The sequence below is a fragment of the Moschus berezovskii genome, chromosome 1 (genome assembly GCF_049115385.1).
Source record: "Moschus berezovskii isolate FMDL1 chromosome 1, NW_MosBer_1.0, whole genome shotgun sequence".
Taxonomy (NCBI): domain Eukaryota; kingdom Metazoa; phylum Chordata; class Mammalia; order Artiodactyla; family Moschidae; genus Moschus; species Moschus berezovskii.
Window position 1 is genome coordinate 45,306,933 of NC_142460.1, and position 20,477 is coordinate 45,327,409.

Consider the following 20,477-nt stretch of genomic DNA (forward strand, 5'->3'; position numbering starts at 1 on the left):
TGTAGGTGGCTGGTTTCTAAGAGCAAGTTTCTACAGAGCATGTTCAAAAACCAAGGGGAAGCTGCATGGACCTAAGGAGCTAAACTCAAAAACCAGTAACTCTCCTTTATTGGTTGAGATAGTCACAATTTTATCATGAAAGGGTTGAGTAATAGACTTTGCCTCCTGATGAGAAGAGTGTCCAAAAAATTTGCAGTCATTTAAAACAATTATTATATAAGCTATGTATAAAAGCTAGAGCACAGACTCACTGCAAAACGTATGAACAAGAATGTGTGTGTTGTTGCTGAGTGTGTTCTGTTATCCATTCTCCTCAACAAACAGACCATATACTTCAGAGTTAATACATTCAATCCACTCCAGTGGAAGACCAATGAGTCTAGAGGAATATAGACTTGAGCCAAATAGTACTTGGTATTTCTCTAGACACAGGATGGGCCTGGAACGCACATGTGTAACAATTAAGATCACTGGGATATGTTTTGAGAGAGCATTGACTTTTCTTGCTTTTGTCTCTTGGCCTTTGAATATTATCGTGTTCCTTGAGGCTTGGTCTATTAATGAACATCTTTATAACAGTTGGAGAAAGAAAATAACGTGAAGCAAAGCAAAGATATTTACAGAAAGAGTTGAAGTTGTCATTGAGTCGTGTCTGCTGAGAGCACTTTTGTTGTGCTTTTTCAGTTCTATTACACCATAATTTTTTCAGTGCTTAGCCACATAGAATTAGATTTCATGTGTTTTATATATGTGTTCAGAAGCATCATTACTGATACTCTGTCTATATGAAAGAGAGAAATTAAATATAAAATAAAGCAATTGTGAATTTGTGTCCCCCCAAAATCATATGTTGAAACCCAGTATTAGGTGGTGGGGCCTTTAGGAGGTGATTAAGTCGTAACGGTAGAGCCACATGAAAGGGATTAGTTCTCTTACAAAAAAGACCTCAAAGAGAACAACACCCTTTCCTCTTCTGCCCTATCAGGACATAGTCTATGAACCAGGAAGCAAATTTGTAAGTGTCTCATTCTTGGACTTCAGCCTCCAGAACAGTGAGAAATAAATTGTTGTTGGTTATAAGCTGCTCAGTCCAAGGCATTTTTGTTATAGCTGCTTGAACGGACTAAATAACCATGTAAATACTTTCATTACCTTGTTCACACTCTGTTGGGTGTGTACTTGCCTCCCATTACATTCTCAGAAAGCATTTCTGGAGCTTATTCATCTTTGTTCTTAGTATGTAGTAGATGCTCAGTAGACTGCTGAACCAATAAATGAATGCCTAGATTGAAATCAGGGTAGAGAGCTTGAGTGTATAAGTGACTTAATCAAACTCTTTTGATTACATTGTAGAGGGTGATTGTTGTTGTTTTTTTTTTTTAATAGTCCAGTAGTCATATTTTTGTCACCATATTATATACGGGATAAGAAATCAAGTTTATTCAAAATGATCGCTTAATTATGCACACTTGAAATATGTGGGGCTTAATTAATGGTGGTTGATAGTAAATCATCCAGGTAAAATATATTAACTTCCGAATACATGCTAATCCTATGCATAGGTGTATTATTAGTCAAAGTAATTTATTATTTTTCTTGATTTATTTTTCCCCAAAGTATTCAAGCATTCAAAATGGTATTTTACTTACTAAAAATGTCTCAGCCCATTAAAAAAAGACAGATTAATAAAAGAGTTAAAACCTGTCCAAAATATTTCTCATTCCCAAAGAGAGGTTGAAGTGGGAGCAAAGGGATTACTGGGTTAGGCAAAGCAATTAAAAAATCTGACTTAAAAAGCAAGGTTGTATGACCTTGAGCAATGTCCCTAGTTGTTTTGAAAAAACAAAAGTATGTGTTCTTGGAAAGTTCAATTGGTTTTCAGTCAGATTGTTAAAGTCCTTTAATTTGGGGAATGTTAATATGGGATTCATACCCTGTATATATCTATATAAACCTATATCTATCTATGTATCTCTATATGTATTCATACACACACTTGCTGTTGTTTCAGAAATTAACATTTATAATTTTTGATTTTTAAAAATGGCCTTTGGGACTTCCCTGGTAGACCAGTGATTAAGACTTCTGGTATCCACTGCAGGGGTCATGGGTTTTATCCCTGATTGGGGAAGTTCCACATGCCACATAACATGGCCAAAAAAAAAAGGCCTTTGGCATCTAAGCAATACTTTGAGATTTATATATTAAAGATAATGGATTTCCCTGGTGGCTCAGTGGTAAGGAATCCGCCTGCAATGTAGGAGATGCAGGAGACGTGGGCTCAATCCCTGGGTCAGGAAGATCCCTTGGAGGAGGGACTGGCAAACCACTCCAGTATTCTTGCCTGGAGAAGCCCATGGACAGAAGAGCTTGGTGGGCTACAGTCCATGGGGTCACAAAGAGTCGGACATGACTGAAGTGATCGAGCACACAAGCTAAGATGACAGAGCTTTTAAATATTTGGTGCCAACAGCAGAGAACATTTAGCATCCACTCATCTTCCCACTCCCAAAGACACCATTTCCCCCCATTTGGTTATAATTAATGAAACAAAGGAATTATTTATAGATTTTGTTAGCGAGTTTCTAATTATTAAGGGGCAGTTTTGTTTCCTGGAATGAGAAGGAGTTTTAAAGCTGTATTTATATCTGGACTCCGGTTATGACTCCCTATTGCGAGTTTCATCACATTTTCTTAGTTTTTCAAAATCTTGGTTTCCTTACCTGCAAGGGATTAAACCTAGCCATGTCAAACTAATTGTGGCAAAAATTTAATCTTTGAACTATTGCCAAGCCTCCACTGTCTGAACTCCCACACTTTCTACCCATGAAATTAGGTACTATTTGAATTTTTGATCCACCCTGTAGATTGGAAAGAGAGGAGAAAATCCAGACTACATATATGGAATGACCAAGAAAGACATAATTGAGTTGCCCTGGAACTAAGACAGTATTTTCTTCAATTAGGCAGAAAAGCAGCCCCAAATAGACGCTAAGTCTAGTCACTGAGACTTCAAATGACATGCTTGTACCCCTGAATTGTGAAATATGTGCTGAAAATGTCGTATCCTCACCCTCCAGAATTCAAAAGCAAGGAAACAAGGAGAAACACTAAGAATTTATTCCATGATTAGGTATCTGACAGTGAATTTTACTCACTGGAAATGGAACAACCCTATCCTTGAACCACACTTATTTTTTGACCTTGCTAAAAAAACTTCTTTGCAAGTTTTGGGAACAAATTATGTGTGAAAAGTGAAGATAGCAAGTGTGCAATGTTTTCAGTCCATAAATACAACAATATCTTGTATTGTTTGGGGGCTTTACAGAGTCCATGTTATACACATGAATTCGCTGAATCATGACAACATCTACATGAGGTAGGTATTATTGAGTTTACAGGTGAAGTACCTGAAACCTAGAGGTTAAGTAATATAGTAATATGTCCAAGGAAACATAGCCCATGACGAAACTGGGATTCAAACCCAGGCTCTCTGATATACATAATTTATATGTGCATAATTATACACATAATTTATACATGTATCATTCACCATAAAGAGATTAAGTTACTTTCAGTCAACTCACCAAAATAAGAGAAAAATTTCACCTACAAACTTATCTCTCCAAGTTTTTTCCCTCCATATAGCTTGGAAACTGACTTCTTGACCTATGAATCTTTTCATCTTTATGTAGATGCTGGTGATTGCTTTATTTTTGTAAAATTAATTTCAAATTATTATCCCCCTTTTTAACTTTTCCCCCATATTTTCAAATTGTGGCCAACAAAAAATTTATCAGTATATAAATCACAGGAAAAAAACCATTCAGTGGATTCTGTTGCTCTTGGAACTTCTAAGACAAGATGCTTATTTCATTCCTCCAAAGGTGAATAATTGAATAGGCTGACTTTAATCTAATGAACAATAATATGCAATTTGGTACAAGATAGGTTATTGAATTGTCAGAATTTTATATGAATTTGGAACAAAAAAGCAGATTATTACTGATAAGTATTTTAGATTCATATAATTTTCTTATTGACAAAACTTTAGTTCAAAGTTTACAAATCAGATTTATCATAGTTGAATCCTGACCATTTCAGATATAAGTTACCTGAAATTCAGGCACATACACATAAACATTTTAGTACATTCTTAACAATAATTAAAAGTTACTCTCTGATTAAATGACTATTAGTTTATGATTCACCTTGTATCTTTAATTTCAGAAAAGTCAAATGAGACATTTTCCTTATAAGTAAAACCTGGCTATTCATAAGGGGAATTTTTACTCATTTGATAATATAGTATGAAATGTTAAGACAGCACAACTTTGTGATTAAATGGAGTAAGTTTGATCACACAATGGAAAAAAAAAGAAATCAACACAAGGAAGAATGATGTATTTGAGAACATTTTTAATAAATAATGTGACAAAATTACTTTTCTGATTATTGGATTTTCAGTATGCAAAATTATGGCTAAAAATAAGAGGCTTCTTACATGAACATAATGAAAACATTAATCACATGGATTGTTCCCTTAGTACTGCACACCTTTTCTATGTAAATTTCAAATTATCTAAGTGAACACATTTAGTTTTTGGTGAACACCAGCTTTTATTTATTTATTTTTTTGTGGTTCAGTTTTGTTTGGCTTTTTTTTCTGTGGGAATGGCAGAGCTGGGGGGGTGGGTCAGGACTGATACCTATAAATGAATAAATGTACTTTTTTTCTTCAAATAGCACCAATTATAAAGGCAATGAAATTTATATAACAAAAAAAAGGGTCATAAAAATCTACAGTCAGAGGACATCATTTGGCAATTCAAAGCAAGTAATGCCTCCATTTGAGCTTATAAGGAAATCCTGTAAGTTTAACCAATGGCCATAACAAACTTAAACCTTTTTTTCTTTAAGTCCAGGAAAAGTAAGAACCGTTGCATTCATGGCCCACAATAAAGTATGCACGTTACTTCACCATCTGTCATCATTCAAATATTCCAAATACAAACATAGAGCATTAACAAAACAGGTTAAAAACGCTTCTCAACATTTTTTTTCAATAAGACAAAAAAGGTTAATAGTTACAATGGTTTACAAATAAAGTTTAGTGATTGTGCTTTTAAAACCAAAAAAAAAAAAAAAAGATTAAAAACAGTGCATTACAAAAACAAAAATCAAACTTCCTTAAGTGGCACTTCCAAAAGTTGAACTGACACTACCAGAAGAAATTCAGGCCAGTTAAGATGGGGATGTCCTTATACAATTGGTCATTAAAAACATCCATTTGTTGGTAATATGCATTTATAATTGTTTTTTGATTGAAAAATAGAACAAGGTTTTTGCTAGGCTGACTTATGACAATGACTAGACAACCAGAGATCCAACTGGCTTACCCCTACTTATCCAAAAGTACATTTCCGATAAGAATATACTTCAGCAATTGAAATGAAGACAAAATAAAGTACCACCAGGGGTTGCGAAGAGTATATATTTACAATGTTTCTACTCCCTTCAAATTGATTATGGTTGTCCTGCATTTGCTATGTGTTTTTTTAATTCTCCCTGCAGAGGGTGGTATGAAAGACTGATTTTAAAATCATGTTAAAATGAAGTTATGTTTTAGTTTGCATTAGCAGTTGGTTATAGAAAGATTATATCTTTAGAGCCCTTGACATGAAGTTGATTAGTCAACTCTGTATCTTTGATCAGTAAATTGGCTTGGTATATAAGCAGTGCAATGCCATATCTCAGGGGCAAAATGCAAAAGAACTGTTTTGTTCTCTCCTGTTGGCTGATGACTGAAGCAAGAAGTCAAGTACTTTCCTTGCCAGAAGCAAGGTGAAATGATTTGTTCCAACAGCGAGGGGAATAGGGAGCTTCTTCCTAGGGATAGGGATCAAATAACAATGATAAAACCCCAATAAAATTTAAAAAATGGTATTCCAATAAGAGGAATGAAAACGACAATTTGTACACTCTGATTGCACTGAACATTTTATCTGGCGTCTTATGTCATCTGACACAAGGCATCTTGAGTGATAACTTTCACATTAGATCTCATAATCCTCTCTGGTTGTCTTCAGCTTTCTGTTTCCTGTAAGAGATAAGTTCCTGTTAAATTTGAAAGTAAATCTTAGAGTGTTGTCCTAGTTCGAATTTATCTGATGCTTTTATTATTTCATCATTTCTTCATTCATTCCCTAGCATACACTGAAAATTGCTCATGGCGACATATTCATACATCAGCTTTAGCTGGTTTTGACAGCAAATCCAGTAGTTCTCTAACGAGTACTAAACTATGTTCCACCCAGTGTCTGGGGATTAGGACGTGTGGCACAGGAAGAGGAGCAAGAGCAGGCCAAGTTTTCTATCCCCAGCCTCAACTCAACATGATAGCTCAATTTTTATTGGTTTCAAGTAGCTGGTTGCCTGTATTGACTTTTTGTGCCCTCAAAGGGCCCTTCTAGAAACAAAACAAAAACCAAACCAAAAACCTGAAAAATAATTTTTCTAACAGCATGGGCAAAAGGGAAGTCCTTATTCTAAACCTCAAAATAAAAATACATTGGGCATAACAGCAAATTCAATTAGACATAATTAATTATAATTTTTCATCTTCTATTATAAAAGTTATAGTTTAACACTCTACTAACAATCTGCTTGAGATAATATCTATTTGTAGGAGGAGAAATTTGTCCTCAGCTTATCTTTTTATTGAATGGTGAAAACACAGTCTTAAACACAGGAGATGATTTTGTAATATAATGTGACTTACTGCCAACTCTACCTTACAATACTATCTATAGATTCCAACAAAGGATATGTTTGACTCAAGAAGTGTTCTCTATTTGGAAAGGTCAGTGTTAAGTATTAGGTTCCCATTTTCAAAAAATTGAAGATGAAAAGTAATTAAAATCATACTGATTAATCCCAGTTATCACTAGATGGCAGATAGTACAGGCAAAACACCCTCACTCACATTTTATAACTCTATCACTTTACTGGATTTTTATAATCTATTGTAATACTATGAATTACAATTATCTAGATCAATAAATAGTTCTTATTTCCTAACAACATGTTTGTTATACAAATTTCCTATCTGAATATGAACCCTAATATCTAAAAAGAAACCATTATTACCATTTAAAACTTTGGAACACATTTCAAGAAAAATCATTAAATTCTAAGACTTTCATCACTAACAGGGTTTGTGGTGAAATAGTAACATTTCTGTAGACTAATGAATGCTTTAAACTTTGAGGTTTATATAAAAACTAGTCTAACACTGGGAAACTTGAAAAAAATTACAGATACCTCTAATTCTTCATTATTATCTTCTCTTTCATATCCTCCGAGAACTTGCATCTCTGCAATATTTCTTCGACCTACATTTGCTTGTTCTCTTTGTCTGCTTCCTGATCCTCTTGATGACATAGAACTTGAAGAACTAGGATCTCTGGGATTATTTGATGTCGGAAAAGTAGGTCTACAGTAAGGCAGAATATCCTCTGTGTAATGAAATATAATAAGCGCATATGAAGCCCACTGTACATTTTGATTGTATAATGTATCACTATGTCTATAAATTGGAATGGAGAAACATTAGTGTTTCTAAGGAATAAATGAGGACATTTTATAACAATAATGAATAAGGCATTGAAAACAAAAATAACAACCCTGCTGTTTTCCTGGTAGTGGCTGGGATTTAGATCGATTCTACTCATAAGTTTTTATCTATCTCAAATTCACTTGAGATAAACATCCTTAAAAGAGGGAAACCAAACCTGGGGTCAGACATGACTTCCAATCTTATCCTTCACTATGTTATCTCCCATTATTTCAGGCTTTCGTTTCCACTTTTTCAAAAAAAAGTGATAATAGTGTCTACTAGGACACTAGGAGTTGCTAGTGTTGATGTGAAAACACATGAGATATTGTAGTATGTACCTATTTAAACTAAGAAGGAATTATTAGGCACTGATAGAAAAAAAAAATTCTGAGTCTTACTGAACCACCAAAACAGAGTCAAACCTGGATTCACTCCCTAGATACCAACCTCCATTTCAACATCATATTTACATTGTGGAATCCTGAATCTGAGAAGCCTGACACTGTTGCTAGCTTCAAAAATCAAGCCACTCCTGGTAACTGCTGTCTCATGAATTACTATCTCCATATGCTTTAAATTTGGTGATGCTTCTAATGTTGCATCTTTCAACTGCTCACTTCTCTCCAAAGCCTGTCCATTCTAACCTTTCGACACAAAACACATCAAAACAGAGCACAGAAAAACAAAACAAAACCCTTACACATGCCCTTTTGTTCTCCTCCCCACAAAGCTTCCTCTACCGTCCACATTGCCTGAATGATATCTGATTTCCCAGGGAGTCTACATTGAAATTCCTTACAGTGGAAGAAGGGAAGCTTGCTTTCAGGTCAACAACACTAGCTATAAATCATTGCTCCTTCGCCCTTGAACAAAAACACCCTACTCCTGTGAGGGCCAAGCAGTGGAGTTATGTAACCTGTATCATCCTCTTTGATGGTACTTCTCTCCTGTTGTATTCATCACACCTTTCATTCCTGATCCAGACTTCTGATTCCCTGGTGTTTCAGAGTCCATTGGATCACTATATCTGCACCTAGTTCTTGGAACTTGGCCCTCTGTGGTCTTCATCTTCTGTCTCTGTTTCACCCAAGTTTTTCTGCTGAGCTTAGTTTTTGACAAACTACATCATGATAAAATATCTCTTTGGCTAAAGACTTTCCCCTTAAGCCGGTTCAGTTCAGTTCAGTTCAATCGCTCAGTCGTGTCCGACTCTTTGCGACCCCATGAATCACAGCACGCCAGGCCTCCCTGTCCATCACCAACTCCCAGAGTTCACTCAAACTCACGTCCATCGAGTCGGTGATGCCATCCAGCCATCTCATTCTCGGTCGTCCCCGTCTCCTCCTACCCTCAATCCCTCCCAGCATCAGAGTCTTTTCCAGTGAGTCAACTCGTCGCATGAGGTGGCCAAAGTATTGCAGTTTCAGCTTTAGCATCAGTCCTTTCAATGAACACCCAGGACTGATCTCCTTTAGAATGGACTGGTTGGATCTCCTTGCAGTCCAAGGGACTCTCAAAAGTCTTCTCCAGCACCACAGTTCAAAGGCATCAATTCTTCGGTGATCAGCTTTCTTCACAGTCCAACTCTCACATCCATACATGATCACGGGAAAAACCATAGCCTTGACTAGACAGACCTATGTTGGCAAAGTAATGTCTCTGCTTTTTAATAATGCTCTCTAGGCTGGTCATAACTTTCCATCCAAGGAGTAAGCGTCTTTTAATTTCCTGGCTGCAATCAACATCTGCAGTGATTTTGGAGCCCCCAAAAATAAAGTCTGACACTGTTTCCAGTGTTCCCCATCTATTTCCCATGAAGTGATAGGACCAGATGCCATGATCTTCGTTTTCTGAATGTTGAGCTTCAAGCCGGTGCTCTGCATAAATCTATAAATCTATCTCTACTGATAGCTTAGCATAGCTTCTTGAAAAGTAATCTGGACTCGGTATTAGCCATTACAACTCCCATTCACTCTGCATCTCACTGAAATCTACTTATGCCCACATTACTACAAGGGAACTGAGAAAATTCCCTGTTGACTTTGATAACGCTAACCATGTTTTAATCCTTCTCTAGACTTCTCACTGCCCTTCATCTGAAAACCACAGCCAATGTAAACGTTACTAGTCTCAGCTCCTATATCTCCCCGCTTCCTGGCCTGTCTTTGGTGGGCTCTTCTTATGCAGTGCCTCTTACATGTTGATGCCTTTCTTGCCTGTTTTTGCTTTTAGTGCAGTGTGTTTGTGTATGTGTGTGTGTGTGTGCATAAAAACTTTTTTCCCCACATACTCTGGGCGATTTCATCCATTCTCTTAGACTGTACCTTTTCTAGAGCAAAGTAGAGTTGCCATGAGGGCAGATACTTGGCTTTGTGTATTGATACCATCTCACCTAGACATATAACAGGTTATTGATGCATGAGACAGGGTGCTCAGGGATGGTACACTGGGATTACCCTGAGGGAGGGGATGGGGAGGGAGGTGGGAGGGGGGTTCAGGATGGGGAACACAATGTACACCCGTGGCTGATTCATGTCAATGTATGGCCAAACCATTACAATATTGTAAAGTAAGTAGCCTCCAATTAAAAAAAATAAATTAAAACAAATATTCTGACTGAATAAATGGGTGGCTTTACTATTTCACCATGATGAGGTATTAATGTATACTTCCTGAACTCTGCCCAATTCCCTCCTTATGAGGGTCCCTCAAACTTCACAGATAGGACACTGACTTCACCATGTCCACTCCTCTGAGATTTCTTCCCCCTCTGTATTCCTTAATGTAGTTAATGGCATCACTAACCTTTAAGATACCTTAGACAGAAAGTTGAAATTATTTTAATATCTTCTCTTCCTTCCAACAACCTTCCTATAACCTCTTAAAGGAACCTTTTCCACACATTCAAATATATAACATGTAAGGATGATTTTAATCAAAAAGTTTCTTGAATATTCCCCCTCAGTCATCCCTGCTCCACAGCCTGCTTTATATCCTCCATGTCTCTTCTGAGGTTGCAAATATCTTCTAACAGGTCTCTGCTTCTTGAGTTATTTCCCTCTAAACTTGCTTCACTCAGCTACCTTCCTTTTATAGGAACTACAGGGTCTCCATGAGGTAAGCTGACATTTATCTCAAGAGCTTCACGTTTACCACTTTTACTTTCTAATAACACTGAATTTCTTATATTCTCCTCAATGTACCTCAACTTCTCATTCTGACTTTCTCTGCCAAAACAATCTATCCACTCTTCTTGCCCAGGCTAAAGTCCACCCTTCTGGAAAGTCAGCTTCTGGGTCATTTCCAGTAGGAAAGATCAAGAAGTCTTTCTTTACATTCCATCACCCACAAGACTGGGCTAATTTTCCCTTCTCTGGACTCTCAAGTATCATGACACCATAAACATTATATCAAATATGGGTATCTGTGAATAAAGAGTACCTGTCTCCTTCTCTGACGATAAGCTCCTTGAGGTCAAGGTTCATGTTTACACATAAATTTCAGGACTAGTACAATGCTTCATAACACTGTAGATGTTTGATATATGCAGAAATAAATTGAACTAACTGAGGTAAATGTCAGCAAAAAGATCAGACATTGAAATCTAAAAGACTACTCTCTTTAATTAAAAATAACCATTTGTTACAGATATAAATCAGGGAGCCTCTTTAATTATAAATAGCAAAAACTGAATTATGAAGGTTACAATTACTTCATGGGGTCGCGGAGAGTTGGACACGACTGACAGAAATGATAATTAAAAGACTTCATCTCTTTGTTTTAATTTTACACACACCAAAATCATTCTGAGTTGTTAAATTTTCCCCTAAAGAACTGAGCTTATTTTGGAGAAACGTTGCTTGTGAGCAGCACACTGGTCTGTACTTTCAGGTCTGATACAAATCTCATAAGTTACATTGTGACATTTGATTTATAAATCACTACTTGAAGTATAATTGTTGAAAGTTAAAAGTTCAGATCACCTTGGCTTTAATGATAAAAATAAGCCCAGTTTTTCAAACTTCAGATTACAGTGATGTAACCAAGTAACCTGTGCTCACAGAGTGGAGGCATCTGTGCAAAACACGTAACTTTCCAACCACTTCATTGCTGAGTCTATGCCAGAGTGAGGAGTTCAGGCTTCCATCACAGAATGAAGTGAAACTGTCCTCTATATTGAAAGAAAGTTGCTAATGACCAGATGCCCATAATGAACAGAACAACAGACTGATGTCCAATCTTATCAAACTGCAGCTTTGAAAACAGTTGTAGCTAAAGTGCACTTACAGCCTTCTAAGATTCATTTCCCCATCACTCTTTCTTGATTCCTTCATCAATTACCTTCTTTTCTTCTATCTCTTCTGCCTAAATAGGTTCTTCTCCTCAGTCTAATGTTCAAATTTCTTACCTAAAAACATATCTTACCTAAAAACAGATTCTGCCTTCCTGTCATATCTTATCTTGACCTCTCTCCTTTCCAACCTTCTGCAGAGAGCCCATACTTATCACCTCCATTCCACCATTTTCATTTACATTCTAGACCCTACTGTCGAGATTCTACAGTGACTATTTGATTTAAAAAAGTTAAATGGTGGTGGTGGTTTAGTCGACAAGCCTTGTTCAACTGTTTGCGATTCCATGGTCCCCAGCCCCCCAGGCTCCTCTGTCCATGGAATTCCCCAGTCAAGAACACTGGAGTAGTTTGCCATTTCCTTCTCCAGGGGATCTTCGGGATCCAGGGATCAAATTCACGTCTCCTACATTGGCAGGCAGTTTCTTTACCACTGAGCCACCTGGGAAGCCATCATTCTTTTAAATGCCACCCACAAAAAAACATTTTGTAAAATCTCTGTGTCCTTCACCCATTCTCCCACCCTACCCCCAATTCACATCCAACTTTCACTTCTGTGCCATTTTATATTTCTTCCCATCTTAAAATTTCCTTCTCCATTATTTCCAGGATACTATTCTTTCTAGTTTGAATGGTTTGATTACTTTATATCACTGGGTTGATTCCACCTCAGTTTCTGTATAGAATGTTCCTCTGGACTAACATATGTTTGTATGTATGAATGTATTTATTTTCACTGAAGTATAGTTGATTTACAATATTATATTAGTAGCATATAGTGATTCAAAGTTATTATAAAGTATTATAAAATAATGGCTATATACTCTGTGTTATTATAAAGTAATGGCAATATTTTCTGTGCTGTACAATATGTTTTTGTAGCTTATTTATTTTGTATGTAGTAGCCCACTCCAGTGTTCTTGCCTGGAGAATCCCAGGGACGGGGGAGCCTGGTGGGCTTCCGTCTATAGGGTCACACAGAGTCGGACACGACTGAAGCGACTTAGCAGTAGTCTGTACCTCTAATTCCCCATCCCTGTCTAGTCCCTTCCCCTTTTACTCTCCGCATTAGTACCCTTTAATCATCATGTATTATCCTTACAGTCATCTCTGTGGTGTGCTGGAGACAGCTTACATGTTCACACAAGGGTCTGGTATACCCATCTCCTCCCAACTCCACATACACTGATTTCATATTCTGTTCAGTTCTGTTCTGTTCAGTCGGTCAGTCGTGTCCGGCTCTTTGCGACCCCGTGGACTAGCCTACCAGGTTTCTCCATCCATGGGATTCTCCAGACAAGAATACTGGAGTGGTTACCATTTCCTTCTCCAGGGGATCTTCCCGACCCAGGGATCGAACCCAGGTCTCCCGCATTGGAGGCAGACGCGTTAACCTCTGAGGCACCAGGGAAGCCCCTATTAGTAGCTTGAAACTAGCCATTTTGGATGTAATTACACACAGAAGTAAGCAAATGGCTACAAATTAGGGCTTGTTCTGTTTCCTTCCCAGAGAATTGATTGTTAAACATTATCCACTACCTCACTGCTGATAATTTAGCTTTTGTAATTCAAGCAATTTTCACCTTTGTGTTGCTGAGGTGAACTACATCCATTCTCTACCTACCACCTTTCTCCTGATCTTTAAACTTAGTTCTCTAAATTCTTACTGAATTTTTTCATTTCTATGTTCTTATCAGAACCTTAATCCATTCATAACTGAAGTTATTTTCTATAAGACCTTTATCCTTTTCCTCATTGTTTTACATTGTTCAATAGAATTATGTTGTATAGTCATGGAGAGCCATCTAATTAACATTTGAATAACTTTTTTTTACTCCCTTAGTTCATTTTACTTTTTTACATTCAATTAGTCACCAAGTCCTATAGGATCTATCTCTGAAATGCCTATATAGGCTGTTTCTCTTTTTAATCTGCACTATTTTAATTCAGTGCTTTCATATTTTATACATAGATTATTTTGCAATGTTTTAATACCTTCAGCCACCCAATTCCAGACTCCTCTTTGACTATAGAGTTCTGTCAGTTATTTTTTTAAGCAAAAAAAAAAAAAATCATATTTTTTTTCATTCTTATTTTTGATTATATAATTTCTTGATTAAATTTTTTGCTGTCTCACCACTGTCCATATCATTAATCCCAAACTCTAAAATAGTATTCCTGGCCTCCCCAATCAGGTTCAACTACCTTTCTAGTTTTATTTCTGCCATTTTTCCCTGGCCCCAAGCATCTTATTTTCCAGCCAAACTGGAAATCAGAATTCACCAAACATTCATTTTCACATTTTTATGTTTTTTCTCTATTTATTTCCTTTGTCAGAAATCTCCTTTTCCCTTGTAACTTGTGTAAATCATGTTTTCCTTTAAATTTCAACTAAATTGGCACCTCTTCAAGGAAGACTTGCATAATATCATGTATTAGAACTGACTGAATTCAAATTACCTGGGTGCATACCTGTCTCCTCCAATAGAGAGCAAATTTCTGAATCTTACGCTTTGTACCTGATCCTAAAGAGCCTTAACTGTGTACCATGCAAACATGTTCAATCTGTATTTATTGGTTGCTTGACTGAATATGTACCTTGGATGAGATGAGTCTTTGCTGGTGGAAGGTCTCGTTTTGCTGCCTTGTTTCCTCGTCCTTTCCCATCATTTGGCTGTTCCTGTGCTTCTCTGGGATCACCTGGATTTGGTCGCATATCAGCAACTTGTCTTCCATCCAATACCTCTCTCCCCTTGTAATTGCCTCCTTTTCTATCTGATGATCTGTCTGTTCTTGCTTCTATAGAAGGGAGTTTTGGCACCATCATGGGTCGTACCTCCAGCTGGGCCTTGGATTGGGCAGTGGGTGACTTGACAGCAGGAGGTGGCACAGGGGGAGGTGGGAGATCTGAAAACAAATATTTAAAATACTGTGAAAGTTTGCCATTTCCAAATTTGTCAACATTAGTGTTATCATTAGTCACATTCAATTGTGAAATAAAAATCTTAAAAGAACTGAACAGTTAAAGACAACCAAAGAATAAGAAGACTAACAATTTTAATGTACTCTTATTTTTATTTATCTGGCAGTCTTTACCAACTGGTCCACCAGGGAAGCTTCATGACTGGAGTGGGCAGCCTATTCCTTCTCCAGGGAATCTTCCCAACCCAGGAATTGAACTAGAGTCTGCCTTCATTGCAGATGGATTCTTTACACAGTGAGCTACCAGGAAATCCCTTATCTGGCACAGGAATATTGAATCACAGAGGTGGGACTTAGAGATTAGCTAGTTTTGGGATGGCTAATATGGAAATATATGCTATAGCTTTTTCGCCCCCAACCATGGCAGATCTTCCTAATTGATTTCACTGTAATGTTGCTGATCCCAGATGGATATCCTTACTCTTCAGGCAACCACTTCATATTGATTGAGGTTGGCACTTGAGTTGAGACCGCTTTGCCATCCCTAATCTACCTGAATCCCTTCTCATTTTGTAGATAGGGAAGTTCAAACACACAGATCTTAAGTTATTTTCCAAACTTAAAGCTAACTATAATCAGAACCAGGACTAATGCCCTCAGATTCCTAATTTATGATTCAGTGTTCTTTATACTACCATTTCATTCTATTGCATCTTCACAATCTACCATGGTCTCTCCACTTTGTAATATGTACCGACAGATTTTAAACTAAATAATCACTAACATACATATAAGTTAATTTTTATCTATCTATAGTTATATATTAATATATTACAAACAATTGGATATTATATATAATTATACTTCTCACAGACATACTTAAAAATAAAAGTAGGCATATAATTTTATATCTAGAAAATTTATTTTCTTTAAGTGGCACTATTTTTTTTAAATGACTCCTAGGTACACTCCAGGGAAAATAAATATATAACCTGGTAATAGTTGATAAGTTAGTAGAAGAATATGAACAGATTTTAGTTTTACTTTGTTTTGGCTGTAGTATGGAGAATGAATTAAAAGGAAAGTCTTAAATCCAGGAGGCTAAAATGTTATTTTAATATCTCAGTAAACAATGATAGGAGATAGAATAGTACTGGTGACTTTCAGATGGACAGTAGATGTGCCTGAGAGAGTTTAAGGAATAAAAATCAATATTATTTAATGATCAATGGAAAATAGCAGGGGAAACGTGTATGTGTGTGCAGCTGCTCAGTCCTGTCTGACTCTTTGCTACCCCATGGACTACAGCCCGCCAGGCTCCTCTGTCCATGGAATTTTCCAGGGAAGAAGACTGGAGTGGGTTGTGATTTCCTCCTCCAGGGGATCTTCCCAACCCAGGGACTGAACCTTGGTCTCCTGCATTATAGGTAGATTCTTTACTACTAAGCCACCAGGGAAGCCCCACAAGACTATTCATTAGGTAACTCAAGATTTTTGCCATAGTTTATTATTTGGATGAGGAATACAGGGATAAGAAAGAGATGGTTTGCAAAGGAAGAGCATGAGTTCTGTTTCAGAAAAGTGAACAGGAAGAACTTTTGAAGTATCCAGGCAGATATATACAGGAGGTTGTTATATATAAAATCTGAATTTCATGGGAGGTCAAAACCAGAGATCTAGAGACTTGAGAACTACCAGCATAATTTTTCTCTCATCATGAAATGACTTGAGAAATGGTAATGTTTCCATATTCTATGTGATATTAACAGAACAAATCAACTAAAACATGAACAGGGTATGTATTAATAGAAAATGTTTAGTATTACAAAATTAAGCTTTTCCATAGAAAATATACATGGTAAAAATTCAAAAGTATATAAAAACTTGGAAATATAACCCTTCATATGTCCCCACCTTCATTTCAAATCCTCAATATTGATGCAGAGGTAATTAGTCTGAATGGATGTTTATAGATCATCCCAGAAATTATTTATGCATAGAAAGCAAGGCTGCCAAGTTGCATAATTTCAAGGAGCACCATTCACATTAGAAACTATGTAAAATGGCCATATCTGGGGTTTTGGAACATGCATGTCTGCCCACCAGAATGTGATAGTCTTCCTTTCCTAATAACATAAAACGATGGTATTTTTTTTTCACCTAAATGTGTAGTTGTATACATTTCCATACATAAACATATAGCTTTGCCTCTTCTGATGAAAAGTTTTCATACTGTTCTGTTTTATGAATATATCATTATTTATATAGTAAATCCCAACAGAGGCATATTTAAGTTGTTTCCAGATATTACTATTATTGGGAGTGGTCTAGGCAATGGCAAGCCACTCCAGTACTCTTGCCTAGAAAATCCCATGGATGGAGAAGCCTGGTAGGCTGCAGTCCGTGGGGTCACTAAGGGTTAGACACGACTGAGCGACTTTACTTTCACTTTTCACTTTCACACATTGGAGAAGGAAATGGCAACCCATTCCAGTGCTCTTGCCTGGAGAATCCCAGGGACGGGGGAGCCTGGTGGGCTTCTGTCTGTGTGGTCGCACAGAGTCGGACACGACTGGAGTGACTTAGCAGCAGCAGCAGTGACTATTCTTTACATACACTAGCATAAAAAATTCTTGAATATTAAAATCATGCCTTAAAAATTCATAATATAATAGCAAATAAAGGGGTTTAGCAAGCATCAGTTTTAATCTAGTGTTTCGCATTCTTGGTGGTTTTTTTTTTAAGAATTAATCATTTTCTTTTGTTCCTTCTGTGTATTCTTGCCACCTCTTAAACAGATAAGAGTTTTTGCAAGTCATTTTATTTTGACTTTATGTGCCTTATAACTAAGGCATTAGAATTCATTGTATTGGTCTCTGAAAGCATACATTTTGAGATATCATCTTACTTCCAGCTGTTTTACTTAAGACTCCATCATTAAAACTGGTCAGACTGTTGCATATTGTTGTTGCTAATTCTCTTAGTGCACCATTTTCTCTTTTTATGTAAAAAATAAATCTAGGAAAATCAAAAGCTTTTTGTCTTAAAACATAAACTGTCACTGTCACTGGTGATGATTTTCCTCCTTTAACAACATTTTTAAAATAGTTGTTGTTGTTCAGTCTCTCAGTTGTTTCCAACTTGGCAAACTCCATGGACTGCAGCACACCAGGCCTCCCTGTCCTTCACTACCTCCCAGAGTTTGCTCAAACTTGTGTCCATTGAGTCAGTGATGTCATCCAACCATCTCATCCTTTGTTGTACCCGTCTCCTGTCTTCAATCTTTCCCAGCATCAGGGTCATTTCCAATGAGTCAGCTCTTTGCATCAGGTGGCCAAAGTATTGGAGCTTCCCCTTCAGCATCAGTCGTTCCAAAGAATATTCAGGGTTGATTTCCTTTAGGATTGACTGCTTTGATCTCTTTGCAGCCCAAGGGACTCTCAGGAGTCTTCACCAACACCACAGTTTGAAAATATCAGTTCTTTGTCACTCAGCCTTCTTTATCATCAACTCTCGTATCCATACATGACTACATGACTACTGGAAAAACCACAGCTTTGACTATATGGACTTTTGTCGGCAAAGTAATGTCTATGCTTTTTAATACCCTGTCTAGTTTGGTCATAGCTTTCCTTCCAAAGAGCAAGCGTCTTTAAATTTTATGGTTGCAGTTGCAGTCTGCAGTGATTTTGGAGCCCAAGAAAAAAAAGTCTGTCACTGTTTCCATTGTTCCCGCATCTATTTGCTATGAAGTGATGGAATCAGATACCGTGATCTCCCTCATTGACTACTTATTTACTAAAAATAACCCATAAGAGAGAAAAGACAGATTCTACTGAGTGACTTAAAGTGAAGGGACCCAAGGCTGAGCTGTTCTAACTTCAGACTGAGCCTGTGACTGGGAATGCGAGGAGAAGAAAAGTCTATTCAGAATATACCTGGAAGCAAAGTGAGAGAGTGACTGCAGACTCATTTCTGCGCTATGTCCTTGCTACAAACAGACTGTATTGCAAACACAGCTTATCAGGAAGCTGATGACTGCCACTATCATCAAATCATACAATGTCTGGGCTGATTGGATATCAAAGCTGATGATTACCAGTATCATAAGATCATAAAGTCTTGGAAATCTATGCCTCTTGAGACAAAATCCATTACCAGATGCTCTATATAGATGCTATCTATAATACAGGTAGAAAAAGAAGAGAATCTGATGGTAATTTTAAGAGTTCAAACTTACTGTATATAATTGCCTCTGTATATAATTAACAGAGGGGAATGATGGTAGGTGTAATTACTAATATAAACAGATTACCAAATTTTTTTTAGGTATCGCAAAATAAACACTGAGTCAAATCAGGGATTATCATGGTATAAACAACTTTATATTTCATATAATAACAAACGGTACTTTCACGAACAAAGCTAGTGGAGGTGATGGAATTCCAATTGAGCTATTTCAAATCCTGAAAGATGATGCTGTGAAAGTGCTGCACTCAATATGCCAGCAAATTTGGAAAACTCAGCAGTGGCCACAGGACTGGAAGAGGTCAGTCTTCATTCAAATCCCAAAGAAAGGCAATGCCAAAGAATGCTCAAACTACCGCACAATTGCACTCATCTCACACACGAAGTGACTTAGCAGCAGCAGCAGCAGCACACATTAGTAGTCATGCTCAAAATTCTCCAGGCCAGGCTTCAGCAATATGTGAACCGTGAACTTCCAGATGTTCAAGCAGGTTTTAGAAAAGGCAGAGGAACCACAGATCAAATTGCCAACATCCGCTGGATCATGGAAACAGCAAGAGAGTTTCAGAAAAACATCTATTTCTGCTTCATTGACTACGCCAAAGCCTTTGAATGTGTGGATCACAATAAACTGTGGAACATTCTGAAAGAGATGGGAATCCCAGACCACCTGAGCTGCCTCTTAAGAAACCTGTATGCAGGTCAGGAAGCAAGAGTTAGAACTGGACATGGAACAACAGACTGGTTCCAAATAGGAAAAGGAGTACGTCAAGTTTGTATATTGTCACCCTGTTTATTTAACGTATATGCAGAGTACATCATGAGGAACGCTGGGCTGGAAGAAGCACAAGCTGGAATCAAGATTGCCGGGAGAAATATCAATAACCTCAGATATGCAGATGACACCACCCTATGGCAGAAACTGAAGAGGAACTCAAAGGCCTCTTGATGAAAGTGAAAGAGGAGAGTGAAAAGTTTGGCTTGAAGCTCAACATTCAGAAAACGAAGATCATGGCATCTGGTCCCATCACTTCATGGGAAGTAGATGGGGAAACAGTGGAATCAGTGTCAGACTTTATTTTTTGGGGCTCCAAAATCACTGCAGATGCTGATTGCAGCCAGAAAATTAAAAGACACTTACTCCTTGGAAGGAAAGTTATGACAAACCTAGTTAGCATATGAAAAAGTAGAGACATTACTTTGCCAAACAAGGTCTGTCTAGTCAAGGCTATGGTTTTTCCCGTGGTCATGTATGGATGTGAGAGTTGGACTGTGAAGAAAGCTGATCGCCAAAGAATTGATGCTTTTAAACTGTGGTGCTGGAGAATACTGTTGAGA

The 20,477-nt window shown here is 37.3% G+C and overlaps 1 protein-coding gene across 1 annotated transcript in view; it reads right to left on the minus strand.

The window, feature by feature from the left end:
- Nucleotides 1–5,127: 5,127 nt before the first annotated feature.
- Nucleotides 5,128–20,477, minus strand: part of ROBO1 (roundabout guidance receptor 1) — a 478,536-nt gene continuing 463,186 nt past the window's right edge. Inside the window, exons 27-29 of the mRNA XM_055410221.2 lie at nt 14,568–14,876; nt 7,324–7,517; nt 5,128–6,100 (exon numbers count right to left, since the gene is read on the minus strand). Coding sequence (XP_055266196.2) covers nt 6,086–6,100; nt 7,324–7,517; nt 14,568–14,876 — 518 coding nt within the window. The 3' untranslated portion in view covers nt 5,128–6,085. The remainder of the gene's footprint in view (nt 6,101–7,323; nt 7,518–14,567; nt 14,877–20,477) is intronic.